The 16,995-nt window shown below is 45.5% G+C and overlaps 1 protein-coding gene across 1 annotated transcript in view; it reads left to right on the forward strand.

Annotated features, from left to right (window-relative positions):
* Nucleotides 1–15,207, forward strand: part of PCP4 (Purkinje cell protein 4) — a 62,238-nt gene extending 47,031 nt beyond the window's left edge. The window contains exon 3 of the mRNA XM_011954053.1: nucleotides 14,805–15,207. Coding sequence (XP_011809443.1) covers nucleotides 14,805–14,932 — 128 coding nt within the window. The 3' untranslated portion in view covers nucleotides 14,933–15,207. The remainder of the gene's footprint in view (nucleotides 1–14,804) is intronic.
* Nucleotides 15,208–16,995: the final 1,788 nt, after the last annotated feature.

Below are 16,995 nucleotides of genomic sequence, written 5' to 3' on the forward strand. Positions count from 1 at the left end.
GGGAGCGGCCTGAAACCTGACTAGGGAGGTCACCTTCCCTGGAGCAGGACCTGCTTACATCAATTTCCTGTGTTCTCAGGCACTTGAAAAACTATGCAGTTTCAGCAACTGCAAAGGGAAGGGTGTGGAGGGAGAAGCAAATGTCCCACAAGGAGAAAAAAAAAAATAACATGAAGCAGGGAAGCCTCAGAGGGAATGTTGCCAAAGGTTACTGCATATAAAGGAAGAATTTCTGCAAAAAAAAGTCTCTGGGGTTTTTAAAGCGTTACATGCTATGAAGAAATGACCACCCATTTCAGAAACTGAATGAATGCATGTAAGCAAAAGACAAAATGTGCAGTTCAGGGAAGGAAATGAACCCATCCAATGCACAGTAAAATATATGTGAACTTCCATTATTAACTTGAAATAAAATGTTTCCTGATGAATTATACACTGATTATCACATATGTGTAGAAGATGAGGTTCATTTAAAAGAAGCTGAAACCCCAAGATAAAAACTGCTTAAACAATAGAGAAGGTTATTTCTCTCTCATATAGAAAGAGGCTGGAGGTAGATGGTCAAGGGCAGTCTGTGTAGTTTCAAGGAGCATCAAGCATCTGTTACTGTTTGGCCATATTTGGCGTAAGACTTCTAACTTATGGTTGAATATGGCTGCGTGAGCACCAGCCGTTGCACCTACCTTTCAGCCAATAGAAAACAGATAGGAACAGAGGGGAAAAAATGGGCAAGGGGTGTCTGTCAATTTTATTGTAAGGTTTCTTTTTTCCACTTACGTCATATTGATCAAATCCTGGTTGCAGGGCCACATCCAACAGTAAGGAGGCTGGAAACTGTTTTCTGGATAACGACGTGCTCAGCCCCAGATCAGGGGTTTTATAACTAAGAAAAGGGGATAAACAAAGGCAATGAACAGACTCAGCCACAACCCCTTTCTGCTCCTGGAGTCTACTGGGTACTTACAAGCTGGTTAGCTTGCACAGAGGGGTTATCTGAATTGTCTGATGACTAATTTGTCCTCTATCCCTCCAATCAGCCTGAAGAGATTTTTTTTCTTTTTTTCAAGTTTTCCTAGTCAGAGTGTGAAAAAGGGCAAACTGTGGCTTCTCTGTGGTTTGCTGTTAGGGCAGCTGGCTGCTGATTCCTGGGAAGGAATTTCAATTCTTCCCGTGTGCTCAGAGAGGAAGAAAGCATTTGGTATGTTATTGCCACTCCCGAAAGAGTTCTCATTTACCTACTTTCCTTCAAGTTATTCTCGAGTAAATATTAAAGTATTTTCTACGTAAATAAACTAAAATCTTGCAATCTGATCTCTAAAAGCACAAGATTACCCCTTTTCTTGATATACTTTTCTCTCTTCCCCTGGCCCCAGTGTAACTGGTTATGGCTATAGGAGGTGGTGGTGCAGACAACAGAACCTACTCTCGTTGGATTTGGAAGAAAGGGCTTTTATTACAGGACATTTAATAATTTCTGGCTTGGTAAATTTTCCTCCATCCCTTTGTTTTGAATCTATGTATGTCTTAGTTCAACCATTGTTCAACAATTGTGGAAGACAGTGTGGTGATTCCTCAAAGATCTAGAAGCAGAAATACCATTTGACCCAGCAATTCCATTATTGGGTATATACCCAAAGGGATATAAATCATTCTGTTATAAAGACACAAGCATGGGTACGTTCATTGCAGCACTATTCACAATAGCAGAGACATGGAATCAACCTAAATGACCATCAAGAATAGACTAGATAAAGAAGATATGGTACATATACATCATGGAATACTATGCAGCTCTAAAAAAGGAATGAGATCATGTCCTTTGCAGGTTCATGAATGGAGCTGGAAGCCATTATCCTCAGCAAACTAACACAGGAACAGAAAATGAAACACCACATGTTCTCACTTATAAGTGGGAGCTGAATGATGAGAACACATGAATGCATGGGGGAGAACAACACACACTGGGGCTTATTGGGAGGGAAGCATCAGGAAGAGTAGCTAATGGATGCTGGGCTTTAATACCTAGGCGACGGGTTGATCTGTGAAGCAAATCGCCATGGCACATGTTTACCTATGTAAGAAACTGTACATCCTGCACATGTACCCCGGAACTTAAAATGAAAGTTAAAGAAAAAAAAATTTCTGGGAGGCAGAGAGCTCAGCCTAGATGGTGTCCAGCCAGAAACAATTCATATGGAAGATATTTAGCTACACGACAGATCTTTCTAGCAGACGCTCGACTGCTCCTAATGTTGCCTGGCATGTGCCACCAGACAAAGGACCCTGGGATGTCCTCACAGCTGCCCAAGATAAACCCAGTGCCTCCGCCTCAGGGTTTGCCAGAAGTCGGGATCTTCTTGTGGTTGACTGCCCCCTAGTGCTCACTTCTGCCTCTCAGATCCTTCTAGTGCACCTGCCTGGCCAACCCTAACCTGCGCAGCAAACTTCCACCCCTGAGACATCTGGGAATGATTTCCTCCAGTTTCTCAGCCCGGTGGTAGATGGAGAAGCTGGAAGGAGGGTGCATTGGGCAAGCCTGGCTGCCAGCTGCCATCTTGGGCAATGCACCCCTGCATTGGGATGGCCCTCTACTCCTTACAAACTGTGTCCCTGCACATGCTTTCCGGAGAAAAACTAGCTTGGGCAAGGATTTGAACCTCAGGAAGGCAAATCTGACCGCAGTCAAGAGTCATGACTTGAATTCAAGCTACCCCTAGTCAAGCTGTTTCTCATTATACCTCACCGATTGTCTTAATTTTTTTCTTGAAAATGTAGGCATTTGGCTAGTGGTTCTGGGTGGAATTGTGTACTCCCTCCCTATCAAATTCAAGTGTCAAAGCCCTAATCTCTGTGATCTCAGAATGTGACCTTATTTGGAGATAGGGTCTTTACAGAGGTAATTCAATTGAAGTGAGGTCCTCAGGCTGGGCCCTCATCCAGTCTGTCTGCTGTCCCTATAAGAAGAAGAGATGAGGACACAGACACTCACAAAAGGATCCTCCTGTGAGGACACAGAGGGACGCCACCTGCAAGCCAGGAGAGAGGTCTTAGGAGGAACTTGGTCTGCCAACATCTTAATCTTGGACTCCAGCCTCCTGGATGTGAGGACATAAATTTCTGTTGCTTAAGTGACACCGTGTATGATACTTTGTCGTGACAGCCTAAGCAATTCATACAAGTAGGAATAAATTTTGCCTTTTCAACAGAAAAATTAGTATTTCTTCAGTGGTGATTATACCTTCTTTTTTGTGCTCTTCCTCGCTTAATAAATTTGGAGGAAGATCTGATCTCATTAGTCCTCATTCTGTGCAATCGATACTCATGGATCTGTGCTCATTTGATTATCTAGTACCGCAGAGGGCATTTTATATAAGCCAGGGTGCTTCTGGATGGAAGCCCAAGAAACAGAATAATGGGAAATAGATGACTGAGAGGAGCTCACAGTAAACTCTTACTTTTGGCTCCCAAGTTAGGCTTTGCATTAATCAGAACTTGATTTGAACAATCGAAGACTGTGGGTTTCAGAATACTTCTATTTTAGGACAAAGGAGAATTGTTCGCTCTTGGAAAAAGCTTTAAGTTCGGTCTTGGAAAAAAGCTTTAAGTACCAAAGATGGCACTAACTTGGCAAATGGAAAGCTAGAAGAAATGAGAATTGTGTTTTTATTTGATTTGGGAAATACAATAGATGCAGAAAGTCCCCTTGCCTGGGCCTGTTAATGCCTGAACTTGCTTATTAATCTCTGCCTCTTAGCACAGACCTGGAAAATTGCAATTCTCCGCATCAGCAGCCCCCGTTCATAAATACGGAGCCAGCAGGCAGGAGCGAGAAGTGGCTCTGGGCTGTGGGGCTGGCTTGTTGGAATCTCACATGACCCAAGCTGCAGAGGGACTGCAACTCAGGAAGTCAGGCAGAAGGACACAGTGGCTCTCTGCATGCTTTGTTCCCAGCTTTTTAAAGAGCTTATGGTCTTTTGTTAAACTGACATTTCATAAAGTGTGATGCTGTATGCCAGCATTATTAGGTACCACGGGTATAAACTTATTGTTACAATTTTTTTTCCTCTGGAGGAATTGACCTTTTCTCTAACACTAGACACCTTATTCTCTGAGTATATCTTGATCCAATGTGAGGTGTAAAGGATAAAATTCCAATCCTTACTTGCTTTGTTACCTGTCTCTTTGGCTTTCTCTGCCTCCAGGGCATGGGTTTGGGGTCCTTAGGAAGGAATCCCCACTCCTTCTCCTTGGCCAAGTGGCCTTGGTGTGGGGGAGGGGATCCCAGCTAAGAGGGCCTCAGCAGCACAGAACTCTGCATCAGTTAGCTTAATTATATCAAGGGCAACACAGCTGACAGATATTAATTCTTCCAAAGTTAATATCATACTTTGAAAGAAGATAGGACATTCTAAGAACCTTGGCATTAAAATACCCCAATTGCAAGGCATACTTAAGTTGAATGACTTATTTCTTTATAGTGTGCTAAAATTTAGGTCCTTTATAGTACGCTATGTGCTGCGACTCCTAATGAAGGCAGACTCCTACTCGGGACTATTACATCCCAATTTACCGCTTGGGCACAAATTTCTGATCTACAGGATTAGGCATTAAGAGGTCATTTGTTGCTATCAAATCAGTCTTAAAATATGAAGAGTGATAAATATGTGAATTAAAGCATTTACCTGTTTGGTGTGTATGAGTGTGTGTGTGGTGTGATGTGTGTGGTCTAATGTGTGTATGTGTGTGGTGTGTGTGTGTGGTGTGTATGTGTGTATAGTGTGATGTGTGTAATGTGTATTTGTGGTATGTGTGTGTGTAATGTGATGTATTTGTGTGTGTGTGGTATGTTTGTGTGTTTTGTGTGTGTAGTGTGTGTGTGTGGTGTATATGAGTGTGTGTGGTGAGAGTTGTGTTTGTGTAGAAGTGTGTGTGGTGAGGTGTGTTCGTGTATGAGTGCGTGCATGTGGAGTAAGGTGTGTGTGTTGGTTTGTGTGTGGTGTGTGTGTGGGGTGTGTGTGTGTAGGGTGTGTTTGTGTGATGTGTGTATGTGTTTGGCCTGTGTGTGGGATGTTTGTGTGTGGTGTCTGTGGTATAGTGTGTTTGATGTGTGATGTGGCATGATGTGTGTGGTGTGTGTTTATGTGTGGTGTGTTTGTGTGATACGATATGTGTGGTTGGTGTGTGTGTGGTATGTTTGTGTGTGGTGTGTGTGTTGTGTGTGTGCTATGTGTTTGGTGTGGTGTGAGTGTGTGGGGTATGGTGTGTGGTGTGTGTGTTTGTGTGGTGTGTATTTGATGTGTGATGTGTGATGTGTGTGTGTGGTATGTGTATGGTGTGTGTGTGCAGTGTGTGGTGTGTTTGTATATGTGGTATGATATGTGTGATGTGTTTGGTGTGTTTGTGTGTGTGTGTGTGTGGTGTGTGACTGTGTGATGGGTGTGGATGTGTGTGTGTGGTGTGTGGTGTGTTGTATGTGTGTGTGTCCGTGTGTTAAAAGTAAAAGCTGCTGTCGTGACTTATTGATGGTTCCTCCAATGACGTTACCATGATGACGTGAGAAATGATCTTTCATCATTGTCAACTGGGAAACAAATAGATTTGAGGGTTTCCTTTCCCAAGTTTCGGGGTTAAAATATTTTTGAATTGTGCTGTGTTTCAAACTTTTTATCCTTTCTGGGACTGTTGCAGGATCCATGAATAGCTCTGTCATGCCCTAGGTGAATTTTCATGTTCGTTAATTTCCTAGGCATTTATGTTAATTATTTGAAGCCTGCCACTTAGATTGTGAACGCACAGATGAAGACCATTTTTCTGGAAGTGCTATTTCCCACTATCCGTGAGGAGCCCTGGCTGTCGCCCCCATCTTGGTTGGCGTCACTGTGGGGCTGTGCCCCTCCCAGGATGACTCCTTGGCAGAAGCCCCACCTGACAACCTTACCTCACACTCGCCAGCGGCCTGCTTTGCTCTTTGAGTCTCTGAAATTCTATTACTGAGTTGTGCATTTACCTTTCCATTTGTTTTCCTGGGGAAGGAGGGGAGTAAGTTTGTTCTCTGTTCTCTCCCAGCCCCTGGGACAGGGATGGCTCTCTCAGACCACTCGCCGAACGCATGATTTTGCTATGGTTCCCCCAGACTGCCTGGTAAACCAGCAGATTTTGCAAGCTGGTTAACTGTATTATGTGTTTAGACTTGGACCATCCAAGAGATGCTTTTCCCCCAGAGCTATATTAACTGGTCCATAAAGAAGTCTGTCAACTTGGTCTACATCTAAGGAGATGAAGTAGTGTAACACCATAGAATGAAAACACGATTTGGAACAAGACCCGGATCCCAAGTCAGGCTTGGCCAGTCTTCACAATGTGATCTTAAACAAGACCCTCCTAGAATGAGGATGATGAATGTTTCCCTGCAGCTCTCATAAATGACTACGTAAGTCCAAACTACAGACTACAGAAGCCCAAATTCTCTATGTAAAATAGAGAATCATAAATATAGATTCTTTATAATGTAAAGCTACTTTAAAACCTATGAAGCCCCGCAATTAGGTCAGGTGCTGTTATAGGCAGAATCATGTTATCTCCCCACCCAAATTAATTTGTGGAAGCTCTAACCTCCAGTACGCCAGAGTGTAACTGCATTTGGAGATGGTTAAAGAGATGGTTGATTGATTAATGTTAAATTAATGTCCTCATGTGGTGAGGACACAGCCAAAAGGTGGCCATCTGCAAGCCATGGAGAGAGGCCTCAGGATAAACCACACCTACCAACACCTTCATCTCCAACTTCTGGCCTCCAGAATGGTGGGAAAATAAATTCCTGTTGGTGAAGCCATCTAGTCTCTGGTATTTTGTTATGGCAGCCTGAGCAAACTAATACTCTTCTCGACAAGTATCTGCTGATGGACTATGGGGCTGATGTGAGAACCTCTGCTGCAGTACCAAACTCTGTTTTATCAGAATAGATAAATGCAAGTGGAATTCTAGTTTATCAAAACATTTTTCTGTTCTTTGGATTTTCATGACAATACCAGAGACTTAAAAAAATAGAGACAGGATCTCGTCATGTTGCCCAGGCTGGTCTCAAACTCCTGGGCTCAAGTGACCCTCCTGCCTCAGCTTCCCAAAGTGCTGGGATTACAGGTGTGAGTGACCGTGCCTGGCCCAGAGACTCATAATATTCATTTGGGATTGTCTTCAACTGTTAGTGTAATAGTTCCTAACCTTTATATTTATGATTCTCTATTTTACATTTGCCCATCAAATGATCTGTAAAAGAAAATCTACTTGAGTATATGAGGGAGGATCTATTTAATGCTCAATAAGGAGTGGTTTTTATTGCCATTCCATCTTTAAGAAGGGCTACCTGAGCTTTCTCTTATGACATAATAAAACATATAATTGCAGAGGCCGCCTCCTATTCAGTTTCTGTGGGGAAAAGGCAGTATTTAAACTTGAATAGGACTGTTTTGCTTCCTAGTGGAGGTTGTGGCAGAACTGAATCAGGGGACGTTCCAAGCCTCAGGGAGCATCATTTCTTCATTATTCAATGACAGTTGGCAGAGTTCTGTGTCAGATCCTGGTGGTTTAATGAGGTTTCTGCTCAGAGGGAAAAGCCTCATTGCTTGGAGCCATTTTGCAGCTACACTCTTTGTTGAGAAAGGGTGATGTGACAGGTAGACAGGTAAAGGACAGGTAGCTACATAATGTAGCAGTTCATGTAACTGCCCAGCCTGATAGATTTTGATTGTCACTTCCTTTGAGGTGAGATCTTGCAGGTGATGGACTGGGCTGAAGTCTGAAGGGCTTGTGAGGAATAATGGTCCTCCAGGTACACAGGACGTTGAATCATGGGGCCGTTTTTTTGAGCTATAATGATCAAGAAGTCGGGTTTCCCCTCACCTTCTAGTGGAGTTGGAATTGCTGTTCTCTTACATCAAATCTCCTAATTGGCATGAATATCCTCTTGACTATTCTGTAATCAGCTTGAGAATTTCACAATGTCTGTGCAGAGTGGGAAAAGGTGGAATTCCAGGACCTGAGGCAAATACAAGCAATGACAACTGTGAAGCCCTGGACAGCTTACAAGGTATTTTGGTGAAATACTTCTTAAAAGGAAAAGCCGTGGACAAGTCAAATTTAGTGGAGTTAAACGAAAGAATGATTCTAGAATTAGGTGCCTCTCTGACCCAGAACAGGTTCTCAGAACTCCAGCCTGCCACGTGGTTAGGCAGCTTTCATAGGCAGAAAGCAGACAGGAGGCACCGAGGCAGTTGAACTGGTTACAGAGCAGCATTTTGCCCTGTTGGAGTAAGTTGTCCACCTGTGATTGACTGAAAATGGGCTGCTGTGGTTGCTGGAGACCCCACTATTTGTTGACCAGAGCGCACCTGTACAGTACTCCTGAGTTAGGCTTCTAGTTAGTTTTTGTACTAAGTAAGATTGTAGTTTTTATTTGAGGATCGGAGTATGGAGGCATCCTCAGGCCAAATGTGATTTAGTCTAACCTGCTGCTTGCTCAGGCTGAAAAGCCACCATTGAGACTGGGTGTGGCCAAAGTGATGTTCCAATACAGGCGGCAGAATCCTACGTGCAAATGTCAGAAGGAGGCCACCCAGTCCAGACCTAAGCCTTCAGACATCTGTGTGAAGGAGCAAGTGGAAATATGACGGAGATGATTGTACTGCAATCTGGACATGACAATGGCATTCGTTTCGTCCATACCACTCATTTAGATGCCCTGCTCCCACCTGGACACAGAATCTCTGCAAAAGGCTTCTAGGCCACTAGAAGGGCATGGTTCGTGTCCTCGTAGCTAAGGAGAATGTCCTTCTGCATTGTCCAAGCTTTACAGTGACTTGACTTGTGAATTGTGGACTGGATCGGTCAGCAGAGGGAGGTCTCTCTTGAACAAATTCTTTTTTGAGACGGAGTCTTGCTCTGTTGCCCAGGCTGGAGTGCAGTGGCGTGATCTCAGCTCACTGCAAGCTCCGCCGCCTGGGTTCACGCCATTCTCCTGCTGCAGTCTCCCGAGTAGCTGGGACTACAGGCACCTGCCACCACGCCTGGCTAATTACTTGTATTTTTAGTAGAGACAGGGTTTCACCATATTAGCCAGGATGGTCTTGATCTCCTGATCTTGTGATCCGCCCGCCTCAGCCTTCCAAAGTGCTGGGATTACAGGAGTGAGCCACCGCGCACGGCCGAACAAATTTTAAGGATATTCTTTCTGTCTTGTATTTCTGAGCTGGGGCCATCTTGCAACAAGCCCAGCAAACAGCTGACCACGATGGCCATGTGGGCGGCCATGATGGAAAGTGCCCTCTTCCTCCCTGGGTTAGGGCCTGAGAGATCCATGAATCACACCACTGAGCAGACACAGACACCCTGAGGCTGGGGAGCCCACATCCCCTGGCCTTTGCAGCTCTGGCCATGCCATGCATGCCAAGTACAGTGTGGCCTGTTCTTTAAGGTACACTCGAGTGTTGATCTGAACATAAACCTAATGCTGGGAGCCAGGTAGCACAGGCTTTTGTTTTCTAGATGAGAAAACTGAGCACCAGAGAAGCTAAGAACCTTTTCCAGAGTCACAGAGCAGTCAGAAGCAATTCCCAACTTCAGATTTTCCCCAGACTCCACAGCCCTGCTTCTGCAGGGTGCCTCACTCCATGCGGGGAGTATCTAAGTGTGAGGAGAGAGGCAGCCTCTCATCCCCAAGGAGAATGAGGGCTTTGGCTGCTGGGACACGAGGCCTGTGTTTTTTGTTTTTGTTTTTGTTGTTATTTGAGACAGGTCTCACTCTGTTGCCCAGGCTGGAGTGCAATGGTGCAATCATAGTTCACTGTAGCCTCCACCTCCCAGGCTCTAGTGATCCTCCCGCCTCAGTCTCCCGAGTAGCTGGGACTATGCTCAACCCTGTGTAAAAATTAGCTGCCACCACTTCTGGCTAATTTTTAACTTTTTATAGAAACGGTGTCTCCATATGGTGCCCAGGCTGGTCTCGAACTCTCACCTCAGCCTCCGAATATGCTGGGATTACTGGCATGAGCCACCATACCTGGCCGCAGGTTTTGTTTATTCCCTGGCCAGGCGTTGGTGGCAGGCTCTGTTCTAGGCAAGGAGGTGCTTAAAAACCCGCCTGGAGCTTCTCTGGCTTTGCTGGGTCCCCACAGGCTCCTCCGGGGCCACAGGCACTGGCCCAGGGGCATGAGGGCACACCTGTGCCTTCCTCTTTCGCTATGTGCCATCTTCCCTTGGACGCCTGCGCCCCTCTTCTCTCCATCCGGCCTTGAGCATTTCCCAAGACTTTCCCCATGAAACAGCAGTGCTTCCTGACATCATTCTCAGGTGCCAGGTTTTCCATCTTCCTTACGATGCCACCTGTGGGCTGTGCCCCTCTGGCTGGTCAGACAGTGGCTTTACCAGGACGGCTCCCAGCCACACGCCCTCCTTAGAGGCCCATTGAGACACTCCTCCATGACAATGCTGCAGGGAGTGAGGACAAGGACTCGCCTCACAAACTGAAGTTAAATGGTTACCAAGGAGGGTATCATGCTCAGTTAGTCCTCCAGATAAACGTATGCATTTGACAGTTGCCTAGCATGTTAATGAATGGACTCACTTGCAATCAACAGTTTTTAATTAACACCTACTGTGTGCTGGGTCCTATGTAAGCTGTTGGAGCAAGGCAGACAAAGTCCCTGGGCTCACAGAGCTCACACTCTAGTGTGGGAGACAGAGGACAAACCAGGGAAGGGAAGAGAGAAGTAAAGTAACGGGTAGCGATTGCATCATAAAGAACTGCAATGCAGGCTTGGGGGTGTGGCGTGCTCCTAGGGCGCATATTTGGAGAATGTCCTCTCCTAGGGCTCTGCAGTCTCCACAGCAGGCGTGGCCGAGGGCTTCCCTGTGGTGTCAGCAGTAGAAAGGGCCCCCTGTGCTGGCAGTGGGTCCCCACCTCTGCCCGGGAGTGACGGGGCTGGGGAGGCTCCTTACAGGGCCACTGTGCTCCTGTGGTCTTGTCACTATCACTGCAGTCATTCTTGGGGAACCCTGGCAGGCTCCAAGGCCCTGAAGAGTGGTTCTGGGCCTGGCTGTGGTCCCTTGCCTTACACTCCTCCCCCACCCTCGTGTCTTCTGAATCTGGGGTATTTAGAACTGCACTTTCCTGACTTCCAGGGCCACAGGCCATTTGTATTGAACCCTGTGCCACCGAGTCTAATTGGTTGTGCCTTCTCCACTGCAGTCGGGTGCCCGTTCTCTTCCTTACACACTCCTGGCTGGCTCAGTGGAAGGAGCTCCTGTCACTTCTCTAACGACATCTGACCCACCCCCAGGACTGGCCTATCTGAAGTATACACAGAAAGTAGCGATTCCTTAAATGTCAGTGGTTTCTTCATTAAACAATGTAATATTTTTCAAAAGAGGAATCAGTCGATCACTTTTGGCTGAGATATTAGTGTAAGATGTAAGTGCAAAATTGATTTTTGTGGCCGGGCGCGGTGGCTCACACCTGTAATCCCAGCACTTTGGGAGGCTGAGACGGGCGGATCACGAGGTCAGGAGATCGAGACCATCCTGGCGAACACGGTGAAACCCTGTCTCTACTAAAAAAAATACAAAAAACTAGCCGGGCGAGGTGGCGGGCGCCTGTAGTCCCAGCAACTCGGGAGGCTGAGGCAGGAGAATGGCGTGAACCTGGGAGGCGGAGTTTGCAGTGAGCTGAGATCGGGCCACTGCACTCCAGCCTGGGCGGCAGAGCCAGACTCCGTCTCAAAAAAAAACAAACAAAAAAAAATTGATTTTTGTGACCTGTCCTCACTGTTTCATTATGCATTTCCTTAATATACATAATTTTCAGAGTCTTCATTTGTCATTTGTCAAAAAATAATATTGCCGCTTTCTTCCATTATTATAAAAGAGAAAAGATGAATCAGGCCCTTTTAAAACTTTAGATTGCAGCAACATTTTAAATTTGAAAGAGTAACTTCCCCTCCTCCTTGGAATTGGAGTGAATTTTTCCCCTTTGCACTCACTGTACAGTCGATGCAAGGATTCCTCTGGGAGTAGGAAGATTTGGGACTATAAACCATCTTATGAAAAATGACAATTCCTAGTGCTGTAGATGCTACCTAACCAAGGATGTTATTGGTCCTAAAGGGTTTATTGCCATCAGCACAAACACTGGAGCCATTTGCATTTTGGGTTTGCTAGACACTTGCTCTCCAGTTCCAGGCTCATGTGATAACATTACCAGTTCCAGGCTCATGTGATAACATTAATTAACCACTTTTAAAGCATCTACTTGAGCCACAGGAAACTTTTACTTCTCCCAGTGATCCTACCCCTTATGATTCTCCAAAGAAAGGGCCCTGGCAATGTAGAAGACAATGTGAATAGCTACCTGGAGTGTGAGAAACAGTTCCACTTGTCTCTCAATCATTTGGGCTGTCGTGGATTAAGCGCCCCCCTCCCCTGCCTCTGAAATATTCCAAAACATTGGTGCAGTCAACATCTCTGCTTTTATGAGCATTGGCAGCAAGTTTGAAATAGAAAACAACAGTTCTCTGATTTGGGTCATGGCTCCATCAGTCCTACAAGGCTTCCAAAGCCAGAGTTGACGTTCCCTCCTGTTAGGTGAGGGTATGATTGAAGGGCTCCAGGTAGAAGCTGCTTAGGTGCTAGGAAAATTGAAAGGAGGCTGCTTACGGATCTGCAGAGGAAATGTTACCCAACCAGATGCGTCTGAAATAAGTGCTGATTCTCATCTATCTATTACCTGTCTATCTGTATCTATCTATCATCTACTTATGTTTGTATGTATGTATGTATGTATGTATGTATGTAGGTATCATCTACTTATGTATATATGTATGCATGTATTAAGTATCCATCCATTCACCTATCTATCCATCTATCTATCTATGTTCATCTGTTGGTCTATCTATCTATCTATCATCTATCTATCTATCTATCTATCATCTTCTATATCTATCTATCTTTCTGTCTATCATCTTCTATATCATCTACTTATATATATATATGTATGTATGTATCTAAGTATCTATCCATCCATCCACCTATTGATCCATCTATCTCCGTCCATCCATCTGTCTATCTCTCTCTCTCTCTCTCAATCATCTATCTTCTATCTATCTATCTCTATCTATCTATCTATCTATCTATCTATCTATCTATCTATCTATCTATCTATCTATCTATCTATCTATCTATCGCAAGCAGGAGAATAGGCAGGCCTTACCTGAAATCCTCAAGGAACCCCAGCTGCCTCCACCCTCTCCGACAGAGCTGGTGCCTGAGCATTATTATGCAAAGTCCCTAAACAAGGTAGTGGATGATGCACTCAGGCTGCCTGGAGACAGTCAGGAATAGAGCCCGTGCCCTGCTCCCTGGCTAGGGCTTTTCCTCTGCCTCAGAATGCCCCCAGTTCTCCCATCTCCAAGCTGGTTGTGCTCCTCACAGGGTTGGCCTCCTCTGCTCTAGGTACAAGCCCAGGGTGGCAGCGAGGCTCTTGGCCCAGGTCCCAGGAGAGGTGAGTTCTGTCCCCAGTTCTGGCTCGAGGTAACTCCAAGGCCTCCTTTGTCCTTGGATCTCAATTCTGGCTACACCTGAGAGCCTTTTTAAAAAGTGTAGATGTCTGGCCTCCCCGCAGGGACATGGATTTCTCAACATCAATCTTGCTCCTAGGAATACCCTTCCCACTGTGGCTGGGCAAGGAGGAAGCCTGGAGTCTGGGATGGGACCCTCATGCCTGTATTTAAAAAAGAAAGGAAAGGGAAAAGGATGCCTTGATGAATCTGATGTCTACTCTTCATTAGACTATGGGCATTTATTATTTTATTTTAGTTTTTTATTTCCATAGGTGTTTGGGGAGCAGGTGGTGTTTGCTTACATGCGTAAGTTTTTCAGTGGTTATTTGTAAGATTTTGATGCACCCATCACCCAAACAGCATACACTATACACTCTACGGCCATACCACCCTGAACGCGCCGGGTCTGATCAGACTAGAGGCCTTTGAAAGACATTGACCTTCCACGACTGAAGAATTTTATTGATTTATTTGTTTTTCCTTCTTGGCTGCACTGGCCCTGTGCTATAGTAAGGTACACAGCACAGAGGCCCAAGCCTTTGCTCCCTCCTCCACCCCCTGCTTTATATCCTGTCACCGTGTGAATTGGTGAAATCCCTCCACCGTAGCAAGCCGTTTGCCAAGCCTACCTCATAGGAACAAGAATGTAAGCTTTGTGAAAGTTCAGTCTAACTATGAAGGTCAAATGGTGTCATCCCATCTTGACGATGATAAAAATGGAAGCCCTGATTGCAACAAGCAAATCTTCCCTGAGAATGACACACAGAATTACACATGGAAACTCAGTGTACGACTTTGCTAACTCAGTAGTTGTGAATATCGGCTACCACTGGACCAATGTCTCAGCAATATTTAAATGGTACCTATGTGAGATAGCAGGTGAAAGTAACAGCACAGCCAATATTAAAACCATATATCAAGATGGCCGTTGAGAACAGAAAATCATGTGCGGAAAGTACAGGAAGTGTTGAGACTGTGTCCTTGAGTTTTATTGTCCTGCTCAGGTGGTAGATTCTGAGCTCTGTCAAAACAGTCCACTGGATTTTACTTTGCAAATGAGCTCTTGTCCTGGGGTATAAGTCAAGCCCCTGTGTGTGCTCCAAGGTGGACTCCCTGGCTTCACTTATCTAGTGGAGCTGTCTGCTTTCCTATTTTCAGCTCAGTGACTGCCTTCTGTTTGTGTTTGTCTTGCTGCAGATGGACAGAAGAAAGTCCAAGAAGAATTTGACATTGACATGGATGCACCCGAGACAGAACGTGCAGCGGTGGCCATTCAGTCTCAGTTCAGAAAATTCCAGAAGAAGAAGGCTGGGTCTCAGTCCTAGCGGGAGAGCCCCCTCCTATTCCACCTGAAAACACCAAACTCAACCATTACCTGTCAAGAAATTAAAAGAACAACACCCTAGAGAGAAGTCATCCACACACGCACAGCAAACCTCCAATGCATGTACAGAAACCTGTGATATTTATACCCTTGTAGGAAGGTATAGACAATGGAATTGTGAGTAGCTTAATCTCTATGTTTCTCTCCATTTTCATTCCTCCTGCAACTATTTTCCTTGATGTTGTAATAAAATGAAGTTAAGATGAGTGAATTCAAGTGTCTGCCTTTCTCTGTCTCTTTATTTTACCCGATGTTAGAGATGACTGTGAGCCAGGTGTCTATTTCCTCCTTTTAGGAGTCAGAGACGTAACACGTTGTCTTCCGTTAGGAGCTTTTTTGCTGAGAGCGAGAGATCCATTTTCAGCCATGCCTGCCTCATTTGGAGAGTCCTAAGTTCTGGCTGGCGATGGCGATATATTTTCTTCTTATCATGGGAATACAGCCCTGCATCCTCGGGTGCCGAAGACTCAGAAGTTTCCCTGGGGAATTATGACTGATTCAGGAGAGTAAAATGGGAGAAGGTGATGCGTATGTGTTTGGAGCGTCCCCAGATTTACTCAGCAGACCCATTTCAGATCTCCAAAGGGGACACCCTAGCCTGTTACAGGCCATTCTGTGGCTTACCTGCAGTACTTTGCACCTGTGTGACTCCAGGGTACTGGCACCTTCTCCAGACTCCCCAACTTCTTCCATGCTGTGATTTGCCACCTGGTAGGGTTGTTTATTACAACCTGTAATTTAGAGAAGCTGTCAGGCTTCTCTTCCACTCCATCTTCTCCCCCTGCAAACCTTGCAGGTAAACTGTTCTGCAAATCCCAAAGTGGTTTTGTAGGCACTGAGGAGAGGTCCATCACATGGAGAGGACCTCGCCATCACTGATTCGGGAACCAGTTGGTTGGGTGGGTACCCGCCTTGGGAGGCACTTGTGGTTTTTGTTTGAACTTTTCCACATGATAACGTGATGTGTAAGTCAAATCTCATCTTCAACTTCCTGAGATGCTTGAGGTGCTCCATGACTGCTCTTGTATACTGTGGGACATTGCATGTCTTTCCTTTGCCAGCTCCTTAACGAAGGGTCAAGGTGGAGCATGAAGAATAATGGGAAAACGGGCAAGGGATGATGCCATGTGTGTGCATGGGTGTGTGGATGTAAGGGATGGTGAGTGAGGCATGGGTAGGGCACTGACTGCAGGTGGACGTGCCGCTGTTCCTGCGGCAGGGCCCCATTTATTGTCGGGAGGGCACAGGTCGAGAAACACTGGCATGCTTGGGTGATTTACTGTCTCAAAAATCCCTCTGAAAATGTGCATATTTTCTTGTGTAAGGAAATCTCTCCTGCCAGATAATTCCCTGTGGTTGTTAGAGACAGGGAAAACTCATAGACTCTGATCAATTTCCAATCATCAGAGAGCTAAATAGGATCACTTTGGCCTTGACAACCAGTGAGGGCTCTGAGGGACTCCTGATGTTGGGGTCCCTACTGAAAAGAGGAATGCAGGCTGAGGGGACACTCCAGGAAAAGCTTCCTGAGACAGCAGGGGTACGAATGCCAAAGAAATCAGATGAGTCTTGATGTAGTCTTCTTTCGCATTCCCTTAAGCTACCAATGTAAAGTAAGCCAGGAACAAAACAAACACTTACAAATTTTGGATCAATTTCACCACACCTTATACTTCAAGCACCCCCATCCTCTGAATATTTCACACACAGGAAGCAGGGACGCTGTCTATACTGGCTGCACTCTGGCTGGTGCTCACCGAAGGCTGACCCCTCTGGAAGCTAATCTGGCTTATAATGAGGATGCTTTCTTTACAGGGGACTCTCCATGCAGAGCAGAAAATTCCAATGGAGTGGTTCTTCCCTATGTCCCCAAAGGACTGGGAATATTCTTTCAGTAACAATGGCCCACTGGGGGAAGAAGGATGAAAGTGGGGTGAGAGACGTGAAATTTGGAGAGGTCCCTCAAAGACTGTGATGTGCCTCTCTTGTTCCCACCACAGGACA

This window comes from Colobus angolensis, unplaced genomic scaffold (assembly GCF_000951035.1).
Source record: "Colobus angolensis palliatus isolate OR3802 unplaced genomic scaffold, Cang.pa_1.0 Scaffold38, whole genome shotgun sequence".
In the NCBI taxonomy this organism is placed as follows: Eukaryota; Metazoa; Chordata; class Mammalia; order Primates; family Cercopithecidae; genus Colobus; species Colobus angolensis.